This window comes from Leuresthes tenuis, unplaced genomic scaffold (assembly GCF_036924035.1).
Source record: "Leuresthes tenuis unplaced genomic scaffold, fLeuTen1.0.hap1 SCAF_2, whole genome shotgun sequence".
Lineage (NCBI taxonomy): Eukaryota > Metazoa > Chordata > Actinopteri > Atheriniformes > Atherinopsidae > Leuresthes > Leuresthes tenuis.
In genome coordinates, this window is record NW_027325356.1 from 17,636,092 (window position 1) to 17,662,623 (window position 26,532).

Here is a 26,532-nt window from a genome sequence, read left to right on the forward strand (position 1 = left end):
TATATTTTACAAATACTGTACATGAATGTATTGATACAAATATTTAGCTTTCCTTCAGGGAACAGTTTGACATGAAAAAAACTGTAAAGAGATGACTTGTGACACTCTGCAAGGGCCTCAGAGGATGTTATAGTTTCTGATAAATTACATTGACTTTATTGTCCAAACCGATTAGTGCTTTTAAGCATCTATGTTATTCCTAGCTTATATGTACTATTCAGACATCCCCAATTCACAGTGTCTGTTTGGGTCCCTCTGTTTGGCCTAGATTAGATGGGGATGGTGAATATTTTAAAAATCATTATAACTTAAATACAAATTTCATAAAGTAGCAAATTCGATCTCTGAAGAAGGTTACATAAAGAAATCGTCCCGTGGATCACTTAATCTTTTATCACACCTTAGGGCTTGACATGACTCAGGAGGAACTTTGAATGTAGGAGTCAACTCTTGTAATCACCATAAACTCAGTTAATTAGTAATTGATTGCAAGAAGGCTGACTTATGTCTTCACTGGTTTTCCCAATGGAAATTTCTTTGGTCCTACTTTTAAACTATTTTTTAAAGCGTTCACCTTTCTTCACATATTAGATTAGATTTTTTTTTAATACAGGTTTAACCCCCCACATCTCATGGTCTTTCTCCCTTGGTCTCTCCTCTCTTTATTATTCTCACAAATAGCGTGGCATATCTTTCTTCTTTCACTTCTTCTCCATGGCTGAGAGACAATAACCTGTGCTGGCAGAGCAGATGGTCCTGCACAGTGCTTATTGTTGGCTAATATTGAAGACCTGGAGACACAGCAGATAATTAGAGTGTAGTGTGAGCAATGGGGTCTCTGTGTCATTGCTACCTTCCCCCTGTTATACAGAACAATCTCTTCTGGCTTTATTCTTACCTCTCAGCCTCAATAATTATGGAAGTTAGCTCTTACCAAAGAGATGAGAATGGAATTGCATTATATTTGATGGACGAGTACAGTCTAGAGCTCTGATAAACATACGTTTTATTCTTCATCTTTTAGTATTTACAGTTAGGAATGAATGGTGTTGTGTATGCAGTTTACATGCAATTATTTCAGGTGCACAAGAAAAATTAGAATTGATTTACTCATACAGTCAAATATAGGAAGAACATTAACCTTTTGTTTTTACAAGTGGGTCGATAATGCCTGTGCATGAAAAAGAAAACATATACATATAGTCTGTTTCATATCAGTGATTGAACAGGAAGCAGAGAGGCATTTTTCATCTCCAACTGCAATCATATCATCACGAAGTGTGCGGTGGTTCAAGCTGCTGTTGTCAACAGTAATTGCTTACTAGAAAAGTGGAAATGGCTGACTTGTGAATACAAGGTGATGATTACACAGGCAATCAATAAAGACCCTGATTGGTCTGCTTCTAGAAAGTTGCATGCTGTTCATTCATTGCTATTTCTCTTTAAGCCCAAAATAAACCATTACACAAACAATGAGGTTGTTTTGGTGGGCAATAGCATAAAACAAGTGAGAGACGACAGTAAGACATAATGATATATTTTTTTATTTGCAGGCTTTCCTTTTTCAATCTAAGGAAATGTGTCATATTCAAAGTTACTCATATCTTTTCTCAGTAATCACCGGCAAACTGTTATTATGATTGCCAACAAGCTTTTTGTGTGCCTTCTTTGGTGTTTTGGACCACTTTTCACTTCAATAGTTGTCTCTACGGCCGGGAGTTTTCCTTACCACTATTCTGGCCTTTTGTTCCCTTGACAGATTCTGGATGCGATTCAGGTTTCGACCCTGGGTCACTACATGCTGTTAATATTTTTTTCACGGCTTTCGCTGTATTTAATTATTGTTTTGTTGGGGCCACAGTGTTGTCCACACTCATCTAACAATTCATCCAATGGCTTACACATTATATCTTGTCAAAGTAAACTGCACCATAAGAAAAGAAGAGTATGTAAAGATTCTAGATATTTTAGAGTGAAACATCAGGCCTCCTGCAGAGAAAAACTTGACATCGCGCACTATTGGACATTCCAGCAAGATAAAGATATGAAGCTGCAGAAAAAGTGGTTAAATGGTTAACAGAGATCATCAATGTTTGGAAGTGTCTCTCTAGAGGAGTGGTCCAAAATCCAAATGGAGAAATATAGAAAACTTGATGGTCAAGAACCATTTTAACTGCTGTCATTGCAAATAAAGGTGTAGTCTGTGATTACAGAGAAAGGGTATTTATATATATATGTATTTAGAATGAGAAACAGAAAACTGGTAACTTGTTCATGGAATTTCCAACTAGATGACACAGATTGTCCAAATAAAAGGGTCAAAAGGGACATTTGTCATAGCCATGTTGAATTGGGGCTTTGTGTTGCCAGTTTGTAGAACTGGACATTCAACATGATAGTCTGTAAATTTCTGTGATTCTGCTTAATAAGACAAATTGTTCCTGTCTTGTTTATGTTCACAGTCTGTCTTTGAAGACTAGACAATGAAAACTGTTCTGTTTCCTGAGACAACTATCTGCCATGTTGACTATATCCACTTTTCTGAGAATCATAAAACACAAAGTCCATGTCCTTGAGGTAAGGAGGCTGGGTAAAGGAGTCTGCCTCATTTGAGCCATACAGCTCTACTTGGTAAACGCTGACACAAACAGAAAGCTAATTCGTTTCTGTGTCAGGTGAGCCATCGGTGGGGGGGAGCAGCTAGCGATAAATGCAAAATTGATATTCATAGACAAGCTTTGCTCCAGCCACAGGGTGCACTGATCAGAGTGTTCATACAAAGTTTCATTTGCAGAGCCAAGCAGGCATACAGTCCACGCAAACTTGCACACACTCACACATGCACCCGACACCTTTTTAATCCTTCTTATGTCAATTCAGAGTGAGATGGCTTTATTTTGTATGTGAGTTTGCCACCCTTGCAGAGCTGAGACTGGGGTGTGTTTTACAATCTGACTTGCTGCGGTGGCCCATCAGATGTGAGGTTTACATATAAAAATTTACATATAATGTACCCTGGGACTCAATACACCTTTTTTTTCATTAAGTTGCATAGTCTTTTGAAAGTTATTTGTTTTGTTTTACAATTTTCTTAAGAAGAAGAAGACAATTTCCAATATGAAGAGAAAAGATAACACGCACAGCTGGTTAAATTTGATATCCATCCCATACAAGGTTATTGCTTGACCTGTTCACCAATATAAATATATAAATATTTTATATCACAGGCATCTTTCATATTCAGCCTTCAGCTCAACAATTCTTTTACTTTGTGCACGTTGCCATGGCTCTATGCCACTCATCTCACTGTAACCGCCTGAAATTATGAAGGTTACCATTACTGTCTCAGAATACTTACAATGGAATTAAGTCAAGTTGAAATTAAATGTGGATGAGGAGGTGTTAAGAGAGAGCAGTATATGTTAAAAGTGTCCTGAGGCTTCATACCTCCAGTAGTTTGGAGGCTGAGGGGTGAGTTACAGAATCAGTTTCTATTTACAAATGGCTTCCAAGAGTGTAAATAGATGTGCAATGTTGTTCCATTTGTCAAGTACAAATGCTCTTATCGGAGGTTTTGTCAGCACCGAGATGCAGCCTAAGCTCATTGTTGTTGCCCCCCCCCTTTCATGTTTGAGGTGATTCATATATGCATTCAGTCATTACAGAAGCCCAGTGTGTCACTAATGAGAAGTTTAATGAGACTCTCTCCATGGACCAGCGACCAGGCACAAGGCCTCAGACGGATTATGAAATCTCCTATTTCCTCTCGCAGCATGGGGTGTTTTTCATTATTGCACGGTACAGACGCTTACAGAATCCTCTATTATGATGAGCTCCACAGCTGTGGTGCAGAGAGGCAAAAACACTAAATAGGTTTGAGTAAAAAAATAAAAAATAAATAAAATACAGATGTGTATCACTTGAAACAGCTGCATCCTTTTTATATTTTCCTTTTTTTTGTTTCTTTAGTCATTGTTAACTACAAGGTTTTTAAAAATGACTTATGAGATACACCTTTAGATTCCTTTCGGAGTGTAAAAAGTTTATGCAGGATTTATCTCAATGTTCGATTTTACTTTATGACAGACAAAATGGTTGAAATTGAAAACAGTGGTGGAGCTAACTGGCAGAACAGGTGTTTAAACCGTTTTTTCTCCCTCTGCCACTCTTTCAGTTCAGTTCAGTTCAGTTCAGTTCATTGTTTTGAGAACCGTAGGCCTGAAGTTCTAAGCGTGGGGAATGAATAATAGATATGGAGATTCCTTTGGGTCCTTGGCTCTGACCGAAGGAGCAGGTGTGTGTGTGTGTGTGTTTCTGTTTGTGTACAGAGAATTACTTCAAAACGTCTTTCACTGCACTAAAATCTGTCTGTTTGCCAAGTGCTTTTTGCTTTACTTCAATCCAATTGTGTTGGCACTGGTCAGATAGATTAGAATTTGGCATAAAAGGTTTTTTTTATACATCTTATACATATTCTCATCTTAAAACATTTTTTATATATTTATTCATATATTCAATCCATATCTATGGTTACGTGTTGTTTTTAGTGTTATTTCTGTATGTGGACTGCCCTCCTGAGAGTTTTTTCATAGCCAGCTTGAAGTCTCGATATTGTTTATTGTTAAATCATCTGCCCACTTCATCAGGCCTTGACGTCAATCTTTTTCAACCACTTGTCCTTTGGACAAATTGTAGTGCCATGTATTACTTTTACTCTACTTGGTAAATGCACTAGTCTGATATAGCAAACAAGGAATGGTTGAGGAACACAAGTATTGGGTTTTTGTAAAACCTTTTAAGAATGACATTTTTCACTTTGTGAAATATCACAAAGTGAAAAATATCAACAAATATCAACTTGTTAAGTTGAATATTCAGCTTGTTGTAAAGCTTACTGATGTTGACAGTTATTATCTTAAAGTAAATTTATAGGAATCTTTGAGTCAAGCACGCATTTTGCTCTTTATTGTTACCACATCATCAGAATGTAAACTTAGTCATCATCATTCCACCGATAAGCCCAAAAATAAGTTGGGAAATGAATCTGACCCAGCTTACATGTCTGCTTTGTTTTTCTCTTGTCATTCTCTTTGTAAGAAGTTCCTTTGTATTTTCACTTAGCTGTCATTTTTGTTTTGTTTCAGTTTAGTGTTACTCACTTTTTTCCCCCACAACCTTGGTCAAAACTCATGTGACTAGGGGAGTATTCTGAACCCAAATAATCAGCCTGTTGGCTCGGACTGTCTGTTACTGTAAAACTTACAAGATGAGAACAACTGATTCTTACTGGTCTACAGGTTGTGAATTAGTAGACAGACTTGGCCCAAAGCAGCACGACAACTAGTAGAATCTAATAACAGTAACAATTTTCAATATAGAAATAATAAAATAAATACGTCCATCGTATTTAACAACACATAATAGGGCATTTAACAGTATCAGAGTTTAGCTACCAGGGGCCAGTGAGCAACCATTAATATTGAGCGTCGTCTCATAGAGGCAGTTGATTAATGAATATGTGGTGCACATATAGATTTTACTTCATTAACTCATGTGTAGAAAATTATGAATTGATAATAACACAAACCTGCATTACGCAAGTATCTTGTTACCAAAGTGGAAAAATTTCCATAGGTTGCCAATTATTATTATTATCATTATTATGATCACGAGTAAGTGTATCTTCTTTTTTTCCCCCGCATAGAGATCTGTAGAAGTCGAATTAGAGAAGACTGAATGACTTTGAGTGAGTAATTTTTTTGTATTTGGAGGTCTTGTAATGTCATCTTTAGATCCAGTCTCTCATCACAGAGTGAGACATCAAGCTGCTCTTCACCTTGATGTCATTGATAATTGGTGATTCAACCCCCGCACTTCATTTATTCCATGACAGAATAATTATCTTGTGCTACTGTCGGATTACAATAGAATAGCTTCTTTTTCAAGCAACAGGCGAGCGTGTCTAATACACAAACAAGTGCTCTCTCCTTTTTTGTTGGAGGAAATCATAATGTTCATGTTTTTAAATTTATTTTCTCTTGTTCACATTGGCTCAGTTTGTTCATACATTTTGCAAATTCTTAACAAGTGTCCTTCATTTGAGGCATCTTATACAAAATGATCTATTCAGTTATCACGATCGGTGAGACGTTTATGTATTGCTTAAATACGTAAGACACAGAATGCACAGATGTCTGTTAAGTTGCCAGATCACTTGCCAGAGGTCAGTAATGACCTATCTTGACCAACAAGGACAAAAAACAAGTCACATTATTGTTTTTGTAGATGAGGCTGTTTTCAATCTTCAGGCAAAGTGGTGAGCCACATTTGACACTCCAAACAAAGATCAGGGACATCTTACAGTGCAAACTACCATTTCTGAGCTCTTATTTAGAACAGATTTGTCCAATTGTGTTCTTATGTTAACACCAGATACCCTAAGAGCAACATCACTAGGGAAGGGAGTGCTGTGCTTGAAAGAATAACAGTGCACCATACCCCCCCTTCCTGAACCACACAGTTCTTTTCAGTTCTTTTCAGCTTGACGGTGGAAAGTATGACCACTGAAAAGGATTAAATATCTTCGATAGGTGCCACGAACGACTTTACCTTAAGGTGCGAAGGGATTTTTTTCTGTATACAGTGGATGTAAGTCATTGCTACCCAAACAAATTCTCTATATATCAAGACATGAGTTTATCACTTTTCATTTCTACAGCAAAATGCTGACATTTGTCTTGCATTCACCTAGATATATTTGTTTTTAAATCAAATATTAGATATTAATATTAGAGAGGACGTTTTCACGGTTGACTATCATTTTTAAAAGGCATCATAACATTTTGGTTTTCCAGTTTTCGTTGTGGTTGCTTGTGCAAATTTGCTGACACGGTGAATTCAATTTAAAACATGAAGGAATTCTTTTGGATGAAGCACTACCTTTTGCTCACTTAGATCAGAGAAAAAGTTGTGCTCGTACAGTTAAGGGAAAATGTTTGTTCCCAAAATACAAGCCAAAGTTATTGACAGTATTGTAATGATGGCTGGCAATAATCGAACTCTAAAAAGTGGCTTATGTCGCAGCCACTGTGCACTATGATGAGCCACCATAGTAAACTAACACAAAATGCTGTGAGCAGATTCATCAGTAATCTACTGTTTTCTTAATAAAAAAGATACTACATTCGTTATATCTAATTGTATGCAGAAAACAAGGTCTGCATCAGGTGTAGGGGGACAGGACATACTCAAGTGGGCTATTGGGACAAGACATTCATGGACTAGAGTGGTGAATCTCATATTGTTGGAATGCTACTATTCCAGCAATCCAGAGCACTCAGGGCCATAACTCTAAAACTGGGAGAGTGAATCCAAATAAAAACCCAGGAACAACACTAGAGACTATATCTATCTATATATATATATATATATATATATATATATATATATGTATGTATATTCACAGTGGCACAGCTCTTTACTCTTTACTACCTCTGAACTAAATCCATGGTACACTATAATGAAGCATAGAATGGAGAAAATCACCCATTAAAACCGAGGACATTTTCTAAATCTTTAATGTGGGTTTAGCGATTTAATACACACAAAAAAAGGTAACATGGATAATCTTAATTAGTGTCAAAAGTTGTTGTTTTTATGTGATAGACACTGTATGTTGATGTGCTTTTACCTTTTGGGCAATCGTATTTCAAAAAAGTGTTTTGTTTGACCGGGTGATAAATTAAATAACTCAGATTTTTGTCAGCGTGCTATAGTGATAATTCCACAAGGTAACTCTCTTCAGAAGGCTACCTAATGCTACCCTCTGGACACAACACAGTTGGCTACACAAGATGTTCATGTGATATCTCCCAAGTAAGCTGCTGGCTGTTTTTCTCTCTCTGTTTCTGTTATTGTTCTCTGTCCTTTGTCTCTCAGCACACTATTCATCATGTTCCTTGTATATCTTGTGTTTATATTCTGCTTGCGTGCTGCTGCAGGAGGTCAGTTCTGCCACGATGGGACAGCAATTAGCTAAACAGGGGACTCCCAAGGGGTGAAGTCTTGACCCCGGCTCTGTATTCAATCTTGTCAAGCCACAGTGGACCATGTCAAAATCCAGTGGCTAAAAGAGCGTACAGAAATTCTTAACTTCTCATCACAAGCCCCTTTGGCCACGTCTCTCTTGCTACATCAGTCTTGTGTTTGCAGTTGGTTTTGTTTTCTGATTCTTTTTCATGACTTTCTATTTAAAGAAAAGAAGAAAGTGAACGGTTGAGTTTAAGAGGGAATAATTCTTTAATCTCAGCTGGCAGTTTTCTCTTGGCCTGTCAAGTCAGCTTTTTGAGCCTAGCAGAGATATTCCTGTTTGGGAAAAACAAAGCTCTCAAAAACCTTAATGCCTGTCTTGGCTCCTACAGCGGTTATTATGATTGCTTAAATTGAAGAGAACAGCCAAAGGCAAGCACATTTTGAAATGCAGTTGGGAAGAGTAAGCCAGTATGTTAGCTTTGTATACTTTGGCGTGTGTGCATATAAATATTCATATAATTTGGAGTATATGAACATGTTCTGTTATTAGTTTATTAGGAGACACACAATACAATCAATACTATCATGCAAATGGAGAGTTTTTGAGGTGTATATGTATGAGCTGGAGGTTGGTTTACAATTGTTACCATTAGTTAATGTGTGTGTTTTATTTGATTTTATTTGCTTTATTTATTTTTACCAGTTAAGACCAAATTGAGGCCACCAATGGTCCATAATTCTTTTCTAGGGATAAGACTTGGTTTTAAGGTTGGGGCTAGAATTATGTTACTGTTAGTATTAGAGTAAGAGTTGTGGTTAGGTGTGAAGTTGTGCTGGTTTAGGTTACATTAAAGGGTGAAGGAATGATTTATGTTATGTAATGGCCCCTTGGGAATGTAAAAATGGATGTACTGTGTGTATGTGTATGTGTATGTGGACATAATGATAACTGAACTAGTCTTTGGTACAGTTGGCTGGCTTAGCTCACACGGACTCATCCACTGTCACAATGATAAAAGATGGATTATTCTGGAATCAGATATTTTGGCCAGAGGGAGCTTTGATAAAGCCATCCCAGTGTATGGTTCTGAAAGGAATGAGAGAGTAGAGGCATACAACGGAGAGAGGACTGCTCACTGTGCCAGTCACTAGTGTTGGTGAATTATAGCTCCCAAAGATTTTGTTTATCTTATTTTGGATGTGCCAGTTAGTTTGTCAGTTCCTGTGAGTGTGAGATGACACAGTTTAGGGAAATTAGAATTAAAATTTATGCTAAAAATTGGAATGTTTTGACTTAATGCTGCATCTGTATCCTCCATGGAAAATCTTTCCCCTTTTTATCAGTTATTAATTAAGGCTCTCGTGGTGTTCCATTTGTTTATCTTTTGATTGGCATACATGTTTTGGAGTTGGTTTATATGTGAATTTCTCTATTTGACTTATTATAGTCTGTTGGTGCTGTTTATGATTATTCTGTTGTTAAGCTGCCCACGCTGCAGTTTGCAATTTTGGAGCAAACAATAAAAAAGGATTGGATAACAAATTGCATTTCCACGGACCATACTCAGTAGGGTTGTGTACAGGGGTTACACTAAAATATACATGAGGCCAAATGCCTTTCAAACGCTTGCACATGTGCTTACTCAGTCGTAATTGATTGTATGAATCAGTGCATTTCTTTTTCATCTCATCTATCAGAGAATGAAGACAGTTTAATTTACTATACTATGATTAATTAAAGTTTGGAATGTCCAGTTTCCAATGAAATCATGAAAAACTTGCCGCGGGGGCTTTCGCCGTGGCCAGTCAAGGTGATATATTTTGAAGTCATGTTAATAAAGTTTTTTCTAATCATAAAGGCTAATTGCTCTGAATGGCTATTTGGATTTTGGAATTGAGCCCCCTCTTATTTTTTTCAGATCTTCCTAAGATCAAGGAAAACCAAATGCTATAAACCTTCATAATAAATCTGTGGGATCACTTACTCATGCGGCTGCCATGATAAATCTACTTTCAGCAGTGAGGTATCTGTTTTGTTGTTGCTATGCAAATCAGGCCATGGCTTTTAGGACCTCCATTCACTGCAATCTCCATAACATTTAGTAGGTTAGGACCGAAGTGTGACTTTGCAGGTGCGGGTCAAAACTATAAAGGAGATAGAGTTTGATTGACAGCTAAAGACACAGAGCATTCAGACATGATGACATTTGTATTCCTAATACTCACAAAAACAAAATGCAAACAAAGATCTACATCTGATACACTTTTATACATTATAATGTGATGTATGACATAGTACACACTTTGTAATTCTTATTTTAGTTTTTAGCCATTTAAAGATAGATGGTGACAGATGTGTCTTAGAAACCCTGTAAGCAAGCCCCAGATTAAACTGTTGTTAGAAAAATTAACTAACAGACAACGGTATGAAACCAAGAAATCCCTCAGAGGCCTCAGAATTTTACTTGCAAGGGGAGAACAACACACGAACCTTCTCTCTGCAGATTCACAAGAGTTCTCCAACGAGTGGTTGCCTCCCTTGCTCTTTTATTAGGTGACACACACACACATACATACAATCCTCTATATGCCCAGGTCTGGCATATCTCCTTAGTTTGGAGGCATCTCCTTATTTGGGGAGCTATAAAGATAACAATCAGTGGGGAGACAACATTCCTTCTTAAAACACAGTTCTCTTTGTCTCCCAACTTCTCCTAGTGAAGTTTTGATATGAAATGGCCTCTTTGGCTGTGACTTTTATTTAATGATAATAAGCAAACTTTTCTGACAACTGTGCTGTGTGGAAAATGTAAAATAATTCTAAATACCTACAAGTGATCCTTGGCTCAGGTCAATTTAATTTAAAATGAATCCAAATGGTAATTTTATTTTCAATGATCAATTCATGAAACCTTCTTAACAAATATGTCAAAGTAGCAACGATGGATTATATAAACAATGTATGTATAATTCATACATAATTTCAATTCTAAATTAGAATATTTATATTTGAATTCAAAATATTCTTTCTCCAAATAAGTGAGACGTGCCAGTCAGTGTTTGTGTTTTTTATTTATTCATTTTTCTATTGCTGGTTTTGTTTTTCTCCAGTTACGTGGGGAAAATAAGCAGTTCCTCTATACCCTTTTGTGAGAGGTTCACAGAAGCCAACCAAGTAGGAGCTCACTAAATTTGAGTTTCCCTGTACGGCCCATAAGAAGCTCTTTGCACTTCTCTGGGCAGAATAAAATGAGGTTTATTTGGCTTTGCAGGAAACTCTTCTATTAAGTAACGTGCCGCCATCGCCTTGTGAGGCACTTAAAGCAATGCAACACACATTCTTGTTGCCTCCGGTTAAGATCTCCAGCTATTTTAAAGAAAGGTGTTTTTCTATGGAGCGTGGATTATTGTGAATGTTTTGTCCACACGTCCCTCTTCTGCTTGAATGTCACGGCGCTAACAGATGACACACTTCGGCTGCAGCCTATTAACTTATCCGGTTCAGTTGAAGTTGTAAGACATGGAACTTTATTGAGGGGTTTTTAGATCGCTTTCACAGGGTAACGAATCTGCCATTGTTTTGGGGATGAGTGTGTGTTCATTTATTCAATTAAAGATAATGTTTCTTTGTGTAATTGCGTTGCATAATTCTTACGTCATGACACACCAGTTTGCCATAGAAAATTACCTTGGAAACACTGAGCATGTGATGCAGATAAATATCAAATTACTTGCGACTAGAATTAGAAGTATTTCGTTAAGGCAACACAATGAGAGATTTGTTGATTAAAAAAACAAACAAAAGTATAGTTTATTATATGGAGAACCATCTCAGAAGTTGTCTGTGAAAAATATGTACAACCCACACTTGGAAACACGAAAAAGAAACCTCCCCAACAAAAACACTTTGTTGGTGATTGAATGAACGGTTTTTCCATCATCATTTGCATCGGTTTAACTGACATACAGTCAGTTAACATATAATGCGTCCAGTGTTGTGTTCACTCTCAGAAGATAGCAGGGATTTGCTATTCAGAAGCACTGTTTTTGTACAACTGCAGCGTTTGCTAGTTCCATTGTTTATTTCATTACTTTCAGTGCAGCATTATTAATTTCTAGCGCATTATTTTGCCACAAATGCTGTGTGTTTGTGTTCATCTGTCTGTGTGTGTGTGTGTGTGTGCACAGAAACAAGCAATGAGACATATAGTCCAAGGTTGAGATTCTTCTCTGCTGGTAGAGAGAAATAATAAATAGACGTTTATGTTGAGTGGAAGAAACTAACTGTGTTTGACTCATTAGAACTGACTACAGATGTGGGTACTTTTATACTGAACTCTGTCTATTGGCCTTTGCTTAATAACTTTTGGATTATCTTTAGTTGCCGAATAAAATTGGATTTTTGAAAAGGCACAGTCATTAGCTCTGTACTCACGGCAAGTTGGGTTCCTGGTTCAAACCTCAACTGGGGAATTTATGTGTGGAGTTTGCATGTTCATGTGTTCCTCTTTCCCCTCACAACCTAAAATCATTCATTATTTGGTTAACAGGTGATTCTGAATTGACTGTAGGTTCGAATGTGAGTCTGCATGGTTTTGTCTGTCGCTGTGTTTACTCTGTAATGGACTTTGAAACTGTCCAAGGTGCATTCTGCCTTTTGTATAATATCAGTTGGTAGAAACACCCTCATAGATCCTGAACAGGATAAAACAGAAAAAAGACAGAAAATGAGAATCCAATGTTTTAATTTGAATCCACAATATTCCTTTCATAGCAAATAAATGACATTTTTTCCTGCTTCAAAAATTTTAGGTAGTTAAGGATTGTTCTACTAAAGTATATTTCCTAAAAATGGGTCCACATCATATATTATGTGTAGAAATATTCTGTAGATCTTTGATGTTTTTGTAGATCCTGCAAATCCTTTGACTCTCTACTATGTAATGTCTTGTTTTAGCTTATTTGTGTCTTTATGTTTCTTGTGAGTTTCTCTTGTGAGTTTTGGTGCAAAACTGCGCTTCAGTAAATATGTCAAAGTGCACAATGTTTTATGCATAGTAAATACATTGGTGAAAACACAGCTTATGCTTTGTTCCCAGAAGTGGGCAGTTTTCAGGTTATCATATTCTGCGGCACAGCACATCTAAGCACAGTGACCTCCTTATACAGAAAGAATTACAAAGTAAGAATGAAAGTTTATAAAACAGAAGAAAAGCTTAGAGAGCGACAGACACCCTTAACTGGGTCATCAACAGCAGTTACCTCAATTCATCTCTAATAATATCCCTTAGCCCTGGGCCCAGGTCTGCTGGTGTTGCCTGTATGATGGCTCAGGCTGCTTGATGAATGAGTGTGCCACGCAGAACTGTAGCCCTCCACACTGCACTGCAAGGCTCAGAGATTGCCGCTGAGGACAACCACGGTCAGCAAATCAATTCATGACTCTCCAGAGAAGTAGTCAGCGCTTGCAATCCTCTCTACCTTTAGCACAGCTGAATCTCTTGTCACTGCGTTTTCTCTCATGCCCGTGAGATGTTCTCCTGTCTCTTTTGAGCAAGATTGGTGTGACAGAAGTGACTTCACCTACGCAATATCTGAACTGCAGCCTATTCTGCAGGGCAGGATATGGGAATGTCAGTGGAGATTTAATTAACACCTGAAGGCTGTGTAAGCCTTTCACGCTATGTGCTGATAACAGCCAGCTTGCATCCAATTGGAATTTTGAGGCAATTTTTTTATGTCTATTAATAGTTTAGAGTACGTGCTGGGACCGACAGATCAGAGATTCCTGCGTGGAACTTTGATTGCAACATCAGAGGAGTTGCTATCTCTCCCTGGGAAATGGCTGCTGTAGACCAAGTGAAGCTTTGGCTGGCAGGCAGAAAACAACTCATAATTTCACATAATTGTGCTGTGCTAGGGAATACTTCGACCACTTTTAGTACAAAATGAAATACTCCTCTGCAAACTTCAAACCTTTGACACACTATTAATACAATCTTAGAATAAGAATAGAATGAGCAATTCCTGTTGTTGTTATCATACATAGTAACCTTTGTTTAACATATCTTATTGCAATTTGTCAGAAAGAGGCAAAGTTAACGTTAATCACTCAGCCAAAGGTCAGGCCACATTGATGTGTTGTACTGGCAACAAAACATGAATTACTTATCTGCATAATTCTGCACACAGAGGAAGTAAGTGTTTCCCAGTGATATTTGCATGACAATTAGCTCTAATCAAAATTTTAGCATGATGATACACAAGTGCTCTGAAAAAAAGGCTCCAGCTGCTACTGTTTCATGGTTGTCTTCCTGCTATTGCGGTGAGTAAGGAGACTTCACCTCCCTCATGTTAGCATTGCCACCAGGAACAGGGAATAGCCATTAGTATAATTTTTCAGAGAAACCCTGAATGATATGGGCAATTTCCACAACAGTCTCCACTCTGCTTCTGCGCCAGTGACAGTTTGGCTTTGTGGCATGAAAGATGCTAATATGGGTTTATGCATTGGGAGCCTGGTCACCAGCACACTGCCTCATATGTTTTTCAGAAGCAACACTCTGGGAAATGACAACTCTATCAAATTAAAACTCAACCCTAAAGAGTCTGTGTGTAAAATGAGTGTTGCATAAATTGCAGTTAAATAAGAGGGAATACTGATTAAGTTAAAATGTAAATAGGAATATGTTTCAGTCACAAATAAATGCATGTATACCCACACCCAGGGTCCAGAGCCATTATGGTTCAGTTCTTGCTTTGGTGCTCAGCCAGGGGCTTATTTTTTACATTATTTACAGAAAAGTCTTCTTAATTCATAGCAGCTATGTAGCTAAATTTACAATTCAGTTGAATGTGAGAAATATCTTATTTTCATCGGAATTGGCCCCAGTGTGAGTGACAAAGACAAAGAGTCAAGCAGTTAAGCAATAAACATCCTACAAAACAATCCCTTCTGCTAATGATAATTTGCTGTTTGGCAGGTGGTTACAAGCATAAATATATAATTTGAGGGCTCTTTTAGTTCTCCACAGTGAAAGCTGGTGGTTGCAGCCTGAGGGCTTGGACGGTGCTTTCACTTTAAAATGGGTAAGATAGATAAGCGGTGGTTTCCTTTCACTAGAAAGCTTTGGGAGATATTGGACAATTTTTCAGTTTCTGCCAGTAGCAAAGTGCTCTGTTAAGTTATAGGGAATGGCCTCAGTGTTGGAGATATGATGTGTAGATTACAGAGCCGCAGCTGGTTTTGGTTTGTGTCATACCATCCATATAGAGGCACAGAAAAAGAACAGTGTTAGGGATTAGGGATTAACTGATTCAACTGTACAATTATTTACTAATTAGAGATAATCTACAACAGTTGAATATTGTATTAAACTCTTATACAAAACAGAATGAATGCAGACACATTCTAAAGTGAAGACAATCTTGTCAGTGTGGATGTAATGGAATTACTATCTTTGAACATTTCTTTTTTTCAAGTGCCCTATAAAGCTATAAAGCTATAAAGTGATGATCAGATCTAGCTGATGAAATGTAAATGTGACATTGTTGAATGTTTACATTTACCTTTTAAGTTAATCTTTTTTAAATTTCCTTTCTTATCTGTTGCATCTGATATTTGTCTCTTTTAAAATGCATAAACACCAAAACCAAGATTTTTTACATCAGATAATGCAGTTTTGCTAAAGTATTGGTATCAGCTATAGATGCCAACTCATACTTGTTGACCACTTGTTTTACCACTGTGCCAGTAATGTGTCACGTTAGACAAAATTTTACAAAGGAAAAAAGGAAAAAAGGTTTATTTTGAGAGAAATAAATCTTCATTTGTGACTTTAGCTTTTGTGCTAAATGGTTTTTACCGTTGTTTCTGTGTCTGGAGACAAAATGGATGTCAATATCATTAAAGAAATATATTGTACAGAAATGTTATGTAAATGTCTTGATTTGAGTCTGAAGATTTATAGTGGCAGGTTTTTTTATTGTTTATGCAGCAGTGTGAAAGCACATAAACTACTGTGTGGCTGCCTTCCCAGGCACAGTCATATTAAGCCATTACAAATGTCAGTGGAGCAAGTAGACAATATTACACCATATTAACACTGTGACTCTGTCCCTAACCATTTCTTTTTCACAATGATGCCAGTTTAAATGCAGTCTCTTGCCTAAAAGGGAATTACAAATGCTAAATCAAGCATCACAAATGATAGTTCAGTGCGCTTGTCAGGACTAGATGAAAATTATTCATGCAATGTGAATCCTTTCCCTCCAACATGAGAGTGAGTGTCATCTGCACTGCATGATGTGTCTTCTCTAATGGATACAAGCAGTTCTGTTCTGGAAATGACTCCGCTAAGCTTTTATCGTCATGTAATTCAGTTTGTGTAACCATGTTTATGACAATAACTTAAACACATCAGCAGCCAAAAAAAAGTCTTTACTTTTATGTTCATAGTAATATATTTTCAGTTGCCTCATTTTCCTAAGACAAGCAAACTTTCACATTAAGTTATTAAGTTGTAGTCCAGTGGGGATTTTCCATTTGTCTGTCTACAGTCGGTTTGATATAGTAAAACTTGCAACTTAAAGCCAGTAACATGTTTGGATACATGTCAAAATGTGCCTTCAAAGATTTATATTGAACACACATGTTCCTCAAACTGCTGCTTACCAGCTCAAAAGCATTTGTTCAGGGTCCATGCATTGATTTTAGTAAGTAGAAAAGTATTAGTTCCAGTCACTCAGAGAGTTGTTGCTCTTTGTTGTCATATTAGACACGGTATGTTCCTTTCAGGAATTGTCAAAAGTGCTTAAGTCAGTCTTATTTTCATATTAACTTGTTTTTATAGTTTGTGTTGTGTGCATTTCTGTACACCTGATTTTCCATTAAATCCTACGGAAATTTAATATATGAGGATGAACAATCTTTGATACATTTCTTCTTTGACTCTGTGTTTCTTGTGTCCTTGATTCTTTGTTTCTTTCTTTGATCCTTTTATTTATTTGGTTATTGCCTTCTTTCTTTAATTATTTTTTAAGCTAAATATTTTGGTTTTTAGTCAGGGATATCAAATTGTGCTGTACAAGACACAGTCATTTTTTTTAACTCATGCCCTTTCTTTTGTTCTTTTATTGCTTTCAGGTTTGCCTTGTGCCTAAATTTGAGCTCTTATATTCAGTCCAAGTCTTGTTTTCTGATAAATGCCAATTTCTAAAACACTTACTTTGTGCTGGCCATCTAAAGCCATGTAAAGGACTAATTAGGGACCACTTTCAATGTTTGGAGCAACGTTTAGAGTGAAGTCCATCCTATGAGCTACATTACGATAATTAATAGCAAAGTCTGCTGTACTTTCAAATGAACCGATTCCCTGTTGAGCAGAATTTATTTGCAAGTATGCAGCCAAATTATATATCGCTGGCACACGAGGCACCAACAATATATATTTATAGCGGACACACGTAGCGTAACAATAAGATATAAGGATGTATCCGAAAGTTCTCACTATCTGAATAAGCCTTATTTTACCTCGTTTTAGGGCACCACCTTCAGTTGAAGGAAAAAGACAGAATCTCACAATTCTGGTATGTTAAATTAATAATCAACTATTAATTAATAATAAATAAATTCCAGTCTCATATAGTGGCTACTCGTGAATTCTCGTTTTGTTGGACTCACACATACGTAAAGAACACATACACAAAAACCGGTTGATTTTATAAATGTATATTTCTGAACCATTTATTAAAATGACATGACCAAAGACGTGAACCTTAAGACAACAGGAGAAATGCTTTGAATATGGATGATTATATAAGAAACACTTAGTGAATTGAAAAGAACTAAGGGGAGGAGATGGATGGATACCGGAATAATTCAAATAGTCGAGCTTTGTTACTATTTGAATTTAAAGGCTATCAACTTGGGTTAATTTATCATTTTAATAGCAAATTCTCTCGACACCCACCGCATACCGTCTGAAATGTAAGAACAGGGCAGATCTTACTGTTAGGTCAGCTCCGAACCACAGGTCATCGCCAGCGGGTCCCACTGGGTCTCTCTCGGTTCTGCGTCTCGCGGCCTTGTTGTGGTTGACTTTCAGGGACTGGACCGGGCGCTTTCCTGCGCCGGATGGCTACTTGTAGCTTGAAGACGAACAGGTGGTGTGTCGAAATTCACCGCAAATAATGGCAAAATTGTCCAAGGGTCGAGTTGGTTTTAGTTGCTGACCAACTCTGATGAGGTGAACTTAAATTCACCAAAGATTGACAAAAAGGTTGACAAGCTTAACGCTGGCACCTTTTGGTGATCAAAACTAGATGAGGATGCTGCAGCAGCAGAGTTTAAAACGCGCTATAGAAAGGAGACAGGATGATGGATGAACAAAAGCGCAAATTCTACTACATTCTTCTCATTCTGGCCTTGTTCAGACCTTCTTCTTCCATCTCATCTTCCTCTCTTTCCATTTTCAAAGACTCTCCGCCAGGACGTATTTTGTAAGGCGAACTGCAACGAGGGTGCCTCAGAACAATTCGACTCCTGCTTTCCTCCGTAGGAGGAAACTTAGGATATAACGACATCAAAAGCAACATAACATAACATAACATAACATAACATAACATAACATAACATAACATAACATAACATAACATAACATAACATAACATAACATGATGGTTATGAGTTTCAAAATTCAGATGGATATCTGTAAAGTTATGACGTATGAATAACGAACCAAACAATGTTATTTTCCTGTGAATACAATAAGAAACAGCTGAAGCATTGGTTAACAGTTGGATTATTTCATATAAAGGTCACATGTCATATGCAAGTTGTTGACTTAGTTTTGGGTTTAACTATTTAGTACTACGAACCACTCGGGGGCAACGTGGCTCCATAAGCTGATTTTCCAAAATAATTACTTCTTCTGTATCCTTCCACGTATGATCATGAAAAAGGTATTAAAATGCAGCTTGTGATATCACTGAGAACATGAAAGAACTTGTACAACGATATAAAGCACATTTAATATAGTTTCAAGATTCAGCTAAAAAGTGATTCTGGGTGAGATCCTTTTGAGAGGTCCATGCTGCGACTGTCTCTGGCTTGAGTCAGAGTCAGGGCAAACTGTCACCATTGTTTACTTTGACCCATATAGGGTCGGAAGGGTCCTGTTCTGGTTTTCCCCAATACTCTCTTGAGAGAGTCTGTTGTTTGTTCAGCTTCGTTAGCACTAAGCTATTAATGCATTTACCTAAATTTGTGGCACAGGTCTGTGGGAAGAGGGGCTGAGAAAACTCCCCCAAAATGCTTTTGTGGGCAAAGGTTGTTGTAAATTTCTCTTCTTTGATGTAGAAATCCTCCATCTGGAATTTCCACACTGACCAGCCCCACAAAAGAATGTTGCAGTTATTTAAAGTCTTAAGTTTGTATTAAATTCCACACTTGAGTTCGCTACAAGTATTTATGTTAAGGCTCTACTTTGAATATGGATTTGGGGTGATTCCATTACATTTCATCTAGTCCTCCCCATTCATGTTAACCATTTTCTTGAAAAAATATAACTCTGAAGTCAGGGTCCTTCTGATCGGTGTGTATAAATCATAAGACTGGACCTGTGTTTTACAGAAACCCCTACGAGGCCAACAATGTTAACTGAGCTAATATTCATTCATAGGAACACAAAGAAGAGAAATATGTCCTAAAACCATAATTGCATATGAAGGTCCTACAGTTCAACCTCATTCAAGTTGAAATATGATACCAACAACACATTTAAAATTTTAAAAAATCACAGGTTCACAGGTATTCCGTTCACACTGAGGGAAGAATTATTTGGATCATCAACAATTCGATATAGACAGACTAACACAGAGATTATTTCCAAATATAAACATGGGAAATGGCTCACCAATTTGTGAATGACTGTGGGAGCAAACAGATGATTTAAGAATATCCATTCATTTTCTGTACCCGCTTAATCCAACACAGGGTTGCAGGGGGGCTGGCACCTATCCCAGGTGTCATTGAGCAAGAGGCAGGGTACACCCTGGACAAGTCGCCAGTCCACAAAGATAAACAACCGTCCACGCTCACGGTCACTCCTAGGGTCAATTTAGAGTCACTAATTAACCTAATATGCATGTTTTTGGGCGGTGGGACGAAGTTGGAGGTCAGAGAACATGCAAACTCCTCACAGAAAGGCCCCAGCTGAAATTCAAACTAGGGACCCTCTAGCTGCTTATTTCAGCAATGCCAAACCACATTCTGCACATATTGCATGTTATTATTATTATTATTATTATTATTATTATTATTATTATTATTATTATTATTATTATTATTATTATTATTATTATTATTATTGTTATTATTATTATTATTATTGTTGTTGTTGTTATTATTAATAGTATAGTAGTAGTAGTATTGTACACAACTGTTTGTTCTACTAAACTTGCTACAAGTACTTATTTTTCTGACATATCTGTCAGTCAGACTATGAGAAATAGTACATGTCAATAGATTCAGACACACAAGTCAGAGGGAAACAGAAAAGCAAGTTACAACCCTGCAGAAAAACTTCAACTTCAACATGATCTCTCATAGTTTATAGTTCTCATGCTTAGGATTTTGTACAGCTCTATATAAGTATATACAAACACATTCACAGATATTCAGAGTAGCTTATCGTCTGACGACATTAGCATTTTAAAGCCAGTTAATGCAAGAGAGGCATATAATCACACCATCCTGTCATGAAAAGTCTCAGGTGCAACACAAATAAATGTGCACAGAGACTCATATCACATAATGTAAAACATGCACACATTATTTTATATGCACACTTGAATACATTTCCCTTCTAGATCAATGGGCCACAACATTAGGACCACCGACCAGGCAATACTTTTGCATGGCAGCAGACTAAACAACATTGGCCCGCATGTCAACTCCTTAGATCCTCGTCTGATGAGCACATGTGGGATGCACTGGAGCCCCTCACAAGGGCCCGGACCTGGAGCTCATAAGATCCAAAGGACACACTGCAAGAACTATTTTTAAAGCATGACAGGAACCCACACATTACAACACAGATAAATTTAATGTCGTGGTCCATTGGCATATTTCACCGAGAACTTCATCACAGAGTTTCAGATTTTATCAATGCAAATTAAACAGAGAAAAACAAGAGTCAGATCAGTCAAATGCGGGTTATGTAAAACTAATAAAAGTAATAGCACTGAACCATATCCTTTACTAAATGCTTCATTAAGATATGGCAATTTCTCAGCGTGTATAAAGGTATTCACTGAGAAGCAGGATTCCCCCTGGGCCTGAAGTACAAGCACCATGCACAGTTGTCCTGGTAATGGATGGAAAAGGAAAAGATGTGAAGGTTGCTAAGGTTTTCTGAGCCAGTGGGAGAACCATGCACTACTTGGCTATTACCTCGCTGAGGCAGTATTTAAAGACTTTAGCCTCAGCTCGCTGTGAGCCAATTTCATGGCTGATATCCTCAATGTGAGGGAGCACGACAGGTCAATTCTACCCCAGGAGGAAAGACTTGGCCTTGTGGCTTCAGAGGACTCTGACAGTGGGTTCACTTCCAGCTCATGGTGTAACTATTTAAAAGGGTCAAGATTAAATTCCTACAACAATTTAGGGATTAAGTTTACATGAATGCCCCTTCGTCAGATATCTCTGTATCTATTTCAGTTGTTTCCATCGAAAACTTGTTTGTCAAAAAAACTGTTTGTCAATTTCTAAACAGAAACTCTGACACGTTAAAGTTATTCATTTGCAAGTGCAAAAGCTGTTAAAAAGCTTGTGACATGTCTGAATTAATGCCATTCATTTGTAATATGAAATACCTCAGTTATTTTTGGCGCTTTCAGATTTCAAAGCAAATGGGCTATAATTCATAGTGACATACAGTAGTTCTCACAAGTGTGATGGGAAATTTGATTATTAATTTGAACATTAAATAGAACTGCCCATATATTTCCTGTCATAGCGCATGTGGCTCCTGAAAAGACTTCTTTCCAATAAAAAATAAAACCTGTAAACAGGATGTGAACTAAAGCAATCACTTCTTGACTTTGACAAATTTGCCCTGAATATGGAAATGCTTTACTTTAGGGAGATGCTGCATTGTTTTAGAGAATATTTTTATAGGTCACACTACTGACGGAGATTTCTGGAGCAGGGCTGATAATGAACAGTAAGATGCATAAATACAGAGCAACTGATGAAGGCAGATTGGTTTTGCACTTGGATATATGGAGGGAACTTGTAAGTGTCAGGTAGATTCTTTATTTTTGTACTATAATAGCTGCATGCTCAGAGAGAGCATGAGACGATTAGGAAATCGGCTGAGATCATGTTTTTCTTTTTTTAACAACATCAGGTTGTGACACTTTGTCAGGCAATTTTCAACATTGTAACTTATTTGAAATGAGAAACAATTCAAATTTGATCTTTGAATGTCACTGAACTTGAAAACAAACGTCTCGTGTTAATGTGTACATATAAAAAAGACACTTATCCAGACCTTTCTGCTGAGTTCCAGTGCCGATTTGATCTTACTTGTCATTCTAAACCATCCAAGAGAGTACCAGAATGATTTTGTCTGGTATTAAATCAGTAGAAGAAGAAAATGACATGCTCACTGAAAATCTAACTGCTTTACGTGTTTGGCAGGAGAAGCAAGGGGGAAAGTCATATTACTAACAGGGTTTTGCTTCCCAGTCATTAGTGGAAATATACTCAATTTAAGCAAGAGAAGGTCAGCTTCTGCATAATCTTTGATATTCTGACTCTCACTGCCTGCCTTTGACATAGACATAAGGAGAAGCAGGGGTTGGATCCTAAGATAATTATACAAGTGGAAGTACTTTAATTAGTCATTAAAAGTAGCGCATTAAAAGCTAAAACAAAAATATAGTAGGTCTAATGTTGAAAAGAAAGATATAACTGATTGACGGTACAAAATCCTTTTTTTACGGATAAGAAACATAGAAGACTATCATTAAATTATATTTTGTTCTTAAACCGATAAATATCTTTAAAATATTAAATCTAACACCAAGTGTAAAATAATAGTGAAGGTTTTTTTTCCTTTTTGTATGGCTGTTTCCTTTCACATTGAAATGTTTGCCTGTGATGGATGGACACAGCTGAAGATGGCTACTCTTTGGCCTTGTTTCTATTTTTTGAGAAAGATACTGATTTAAAAAGTTGATGCGTTATATAACATCTTCATTACGGTTTTGCACAGTAAAAAAAAACAACAACAAAGAAATTCTGTTAAATTACCAAAAAGAAAACAGACAAAAAAAAAATTTGAAAATAGTTTTTTTTTTAAGGATTTGCATCAAACATAGCAAATCATATGAAAAAAGAGTATGTAAAGGTCTGAGGATCCCCAACCTGGCAGATAAATAGATGAATATTCTCGCTGAAGTTTCCCAGCTGTGCTTTTGGTGATGAATGAGGCTCTTTGCTTGAGTAATGCTCTTGATTTGCATAATTTTGTTTAAGTGACTAAGATGAAAACTTATCATAAATTCTTAATGGAAATCCCTCCTACATCCCACTCTTACTCTAACTAAATATGTGCGGTGCAGAAGAAGTTTTGTGTTTAGAACTGCTGAACTTTTGCAACCTTAATTTAAATATTTTCCACGGGCAGGCATATTTTGAAAATTAACGTGTTTCGGCGCTATTGTCACGATCAGCTGCAATATCTCGTATGTCAATCGAAAAGCTGTGAATAGTTAGAATCTTGCATCAAAAACATCTAAGCATAATATCTCCTGTTTCTGAATAATAACTGCAAATGTGTGATTAGTGGATATGAGGTACAGAGTCAAATAATATGAAAGAAAAATAGGTGAATCAGCTGCTTTTTATTGAAAGCAAATAGGTAGTAATTAAAAACTTAAGCTTTGAATGACCCCCCCTAAAGACCATTCAGGTGTATTACTCCATTAGGATTAAGAATAACATACAAGGAAGGAAAGAATTAAAAAAATGTTTTGTGTACGGTAGATTTTGAGGCTGCAGGTTCGGAAAATAAAACATGCTCTTCTCAGCAGTTAGCAGTCTCATCTTGACAGCTCAATCTGTTCAGTAAAAGGCAGCCAACAGACTAAAGTGAGGTCTTTGTTGGCTCACTCAGTAGTGATCTTTGTCACTGGTCTGGTCTTGCACGCTGCAGGTTGTGAAATATGTGCTTCTTTAAAGGTCTCACTGGAACATTTGCTGGCTCTAGTCTTCACTAGACGGGGATTTCCAAACTCTTTTCTCTTCACCTACTACCAAGGATATTAGATGGTCAAAGCTTAGGTGGTATTTGAGATAGAGATGCAGGTAAAAAACCTGCAAGAAGATTTCACTATTGCGCTCTATGTTCGCTGTAGCTGTTTCAGACAACTAATATACACTGTGTATTGTGAAAGAGGAGTTATTCTTGTGCTAAAGGATCAACCAAACACCTTTTTAATGTGTGAATTTTAAGAGAGCAGAGACACAAGTGGCACCATAACTTTTCAAAAAATCATTTCCTCATGCCACCTGGTGTTTATTCAAAGCTTGCAGGTGTATTGCTATATTTAACTTGAAATGTTGATTTAAAGGTGCAAAGCCTTCTTAAGCGTACGACATGGTCACAGATGGTGGAAACATGGAAAGAGAATGAATACGCTGCATAATGTGTGAATTGTCAGCACAGCTCAGCCCATCAGAATCATCCTTGAATTTGAAAAGGGATTAGCCTGCTATGCTCATTATCACCTTGACAGATTTACTGTAATGAAATTCCATAACACAAAGTGAGAGATGGATATGCTTACATATTGGGTTTGCAAACAACAAACCAAAAAAGTTTTGTAAACATAGACTGGCCACAGAAAAACAGCATTGCTTATCGCTGCAGCATTTAAGCACATTTCTGGATCAGTTTGCATACATTATTGAGTCAGAAGTAAATATTTGCATGAAATTAATCACTTTTTATTTCAATTTCCTTTTGTGACGCTGTCTTCTAATGGTTTCTGGGAAAGCTGTGGGCTTTTGATGGAAAGTTTGATCCATCTTCTCACTGCCAGGACCGTTTCACATCATGATAGATTAGCATTGTTCCTTGCTTGTGTTCTGAACATGCATTTGCATAAAAGAAAATAAAGACAGCTGAAGATTTACACGTACAAAAAGATTATGTGAAGCACCTCCCAATCAGACATAACACAAATTCCCTTTTATGATTTTAATGTTCACTTTGTGTTGTCATGACAGCAAAATGTCTCCATTTGCTAGTCTCTGTCAATGAGCTGTAAGGAGATTTAAGGCAGTTATAGCACTTCTGGCTGTCAACATCAACAGCAGTGGCAGATAAAAAGCACAAAAAAGATTGGATACTCAGTATAGAACATTGATCAAAGTCCTTTTTAGCAATTAGTGTTAAAAGTGTTAAACACTGACTGTAGAACTTTTTACAGATTAGTCAATGAAACTTATAGAAGTTCATTGTTTTATAGTTTACTTAAATCAGTGTTTCTCAATTCCGGTCCTCATGACCCACCGCCCAGCATGTTTTCAATGTTTCCCTTCCTCACCACACCTGATTCAAATTATCAGCTCGTCATCAAGCTCTACAGTGGCATGATAAGGAACCATTCATTTGAATCAGGTGTGGTGGAGGAGGGAAACATTGAAAACATGCAGGGCAGTGGGTCATGAGGACCGGAATTGAGAAACACTTAAAACAAAGTAAATTTTTATCTTTTTTTTAAATGACTCATCTATTTTATAATAGTAATTATATTAGCTAATAACATTCATCAAATACAGGAAAGTGAACCATTTCAGGAGCTTTAGAGGACTCCAACATATACAGTTTTTGTTCCTAATTAAGACAAGCAGTTTTCTTCTGTGGAAGAAGTTAGAAAAATGCACACTTGTTGTTGAACATTGTACACTAGCATGACAGTGATACTGATATTTGAGCCTGTAAACATGTAATGTTATCTTTTCTGTCAGCTTTAGGCTATCAGTGACTTTCCGTGTGATACAAAACCAAAATTGTTTCGGAAAAGATTTGTAACCTGTAACTTTTTCAATTTTGTGCAGACAAACTGTCTCCCTTTGTATTAATGACATACTTTTCACATGTTAGCGTGTTCATTTCTCACTTAGATGTAAATAAAATGCAACCCTCTATGTCTCATTTGTATCTTCTTACCATTTATTCATGTAGTTGTCCATTTACCGCACAGTTGATAATCTTATCTGACTGCAATTGATTTTTTTTTTTCATGTGTCTCTCTCTCTTGAAGGGTGATGATGTTCTGACAGTCATCAAAATGAAAGCACAGTGGCCAGCCTGGCAGCCCCCTAATGTGTAAGTGAAATACGATAAAATATCTCGATATATATATGTATATATATATATATATATACAAAAGTATAGTATATATTTACGAAAATGATCAAACTTA

General features: G+C 36.9%; 1 protein-coding gene across 1 annotated transcript in view; it reads left to right on the forward strand.

Annotated features, from left to right (window-relative positions):
• Nucleotides 1-26,532, forward strand: part of spon1a (spondin 1a) — a 66,674-nt gene that overhangs the window by 19,547 nt on the left and 20,595 nt on the right. The window contains exon 7 of the mRNA XM_072381241.1: nucleotides 26,371-26,435. Coding sequence (XP_072237342.1) covers nucleotides 26,371-26,435 — 65 coding nt within the window. The remainder of the gene's footprint in view (nucleotides 1-26,370; nucleotides 26,436-26,532) is intronic.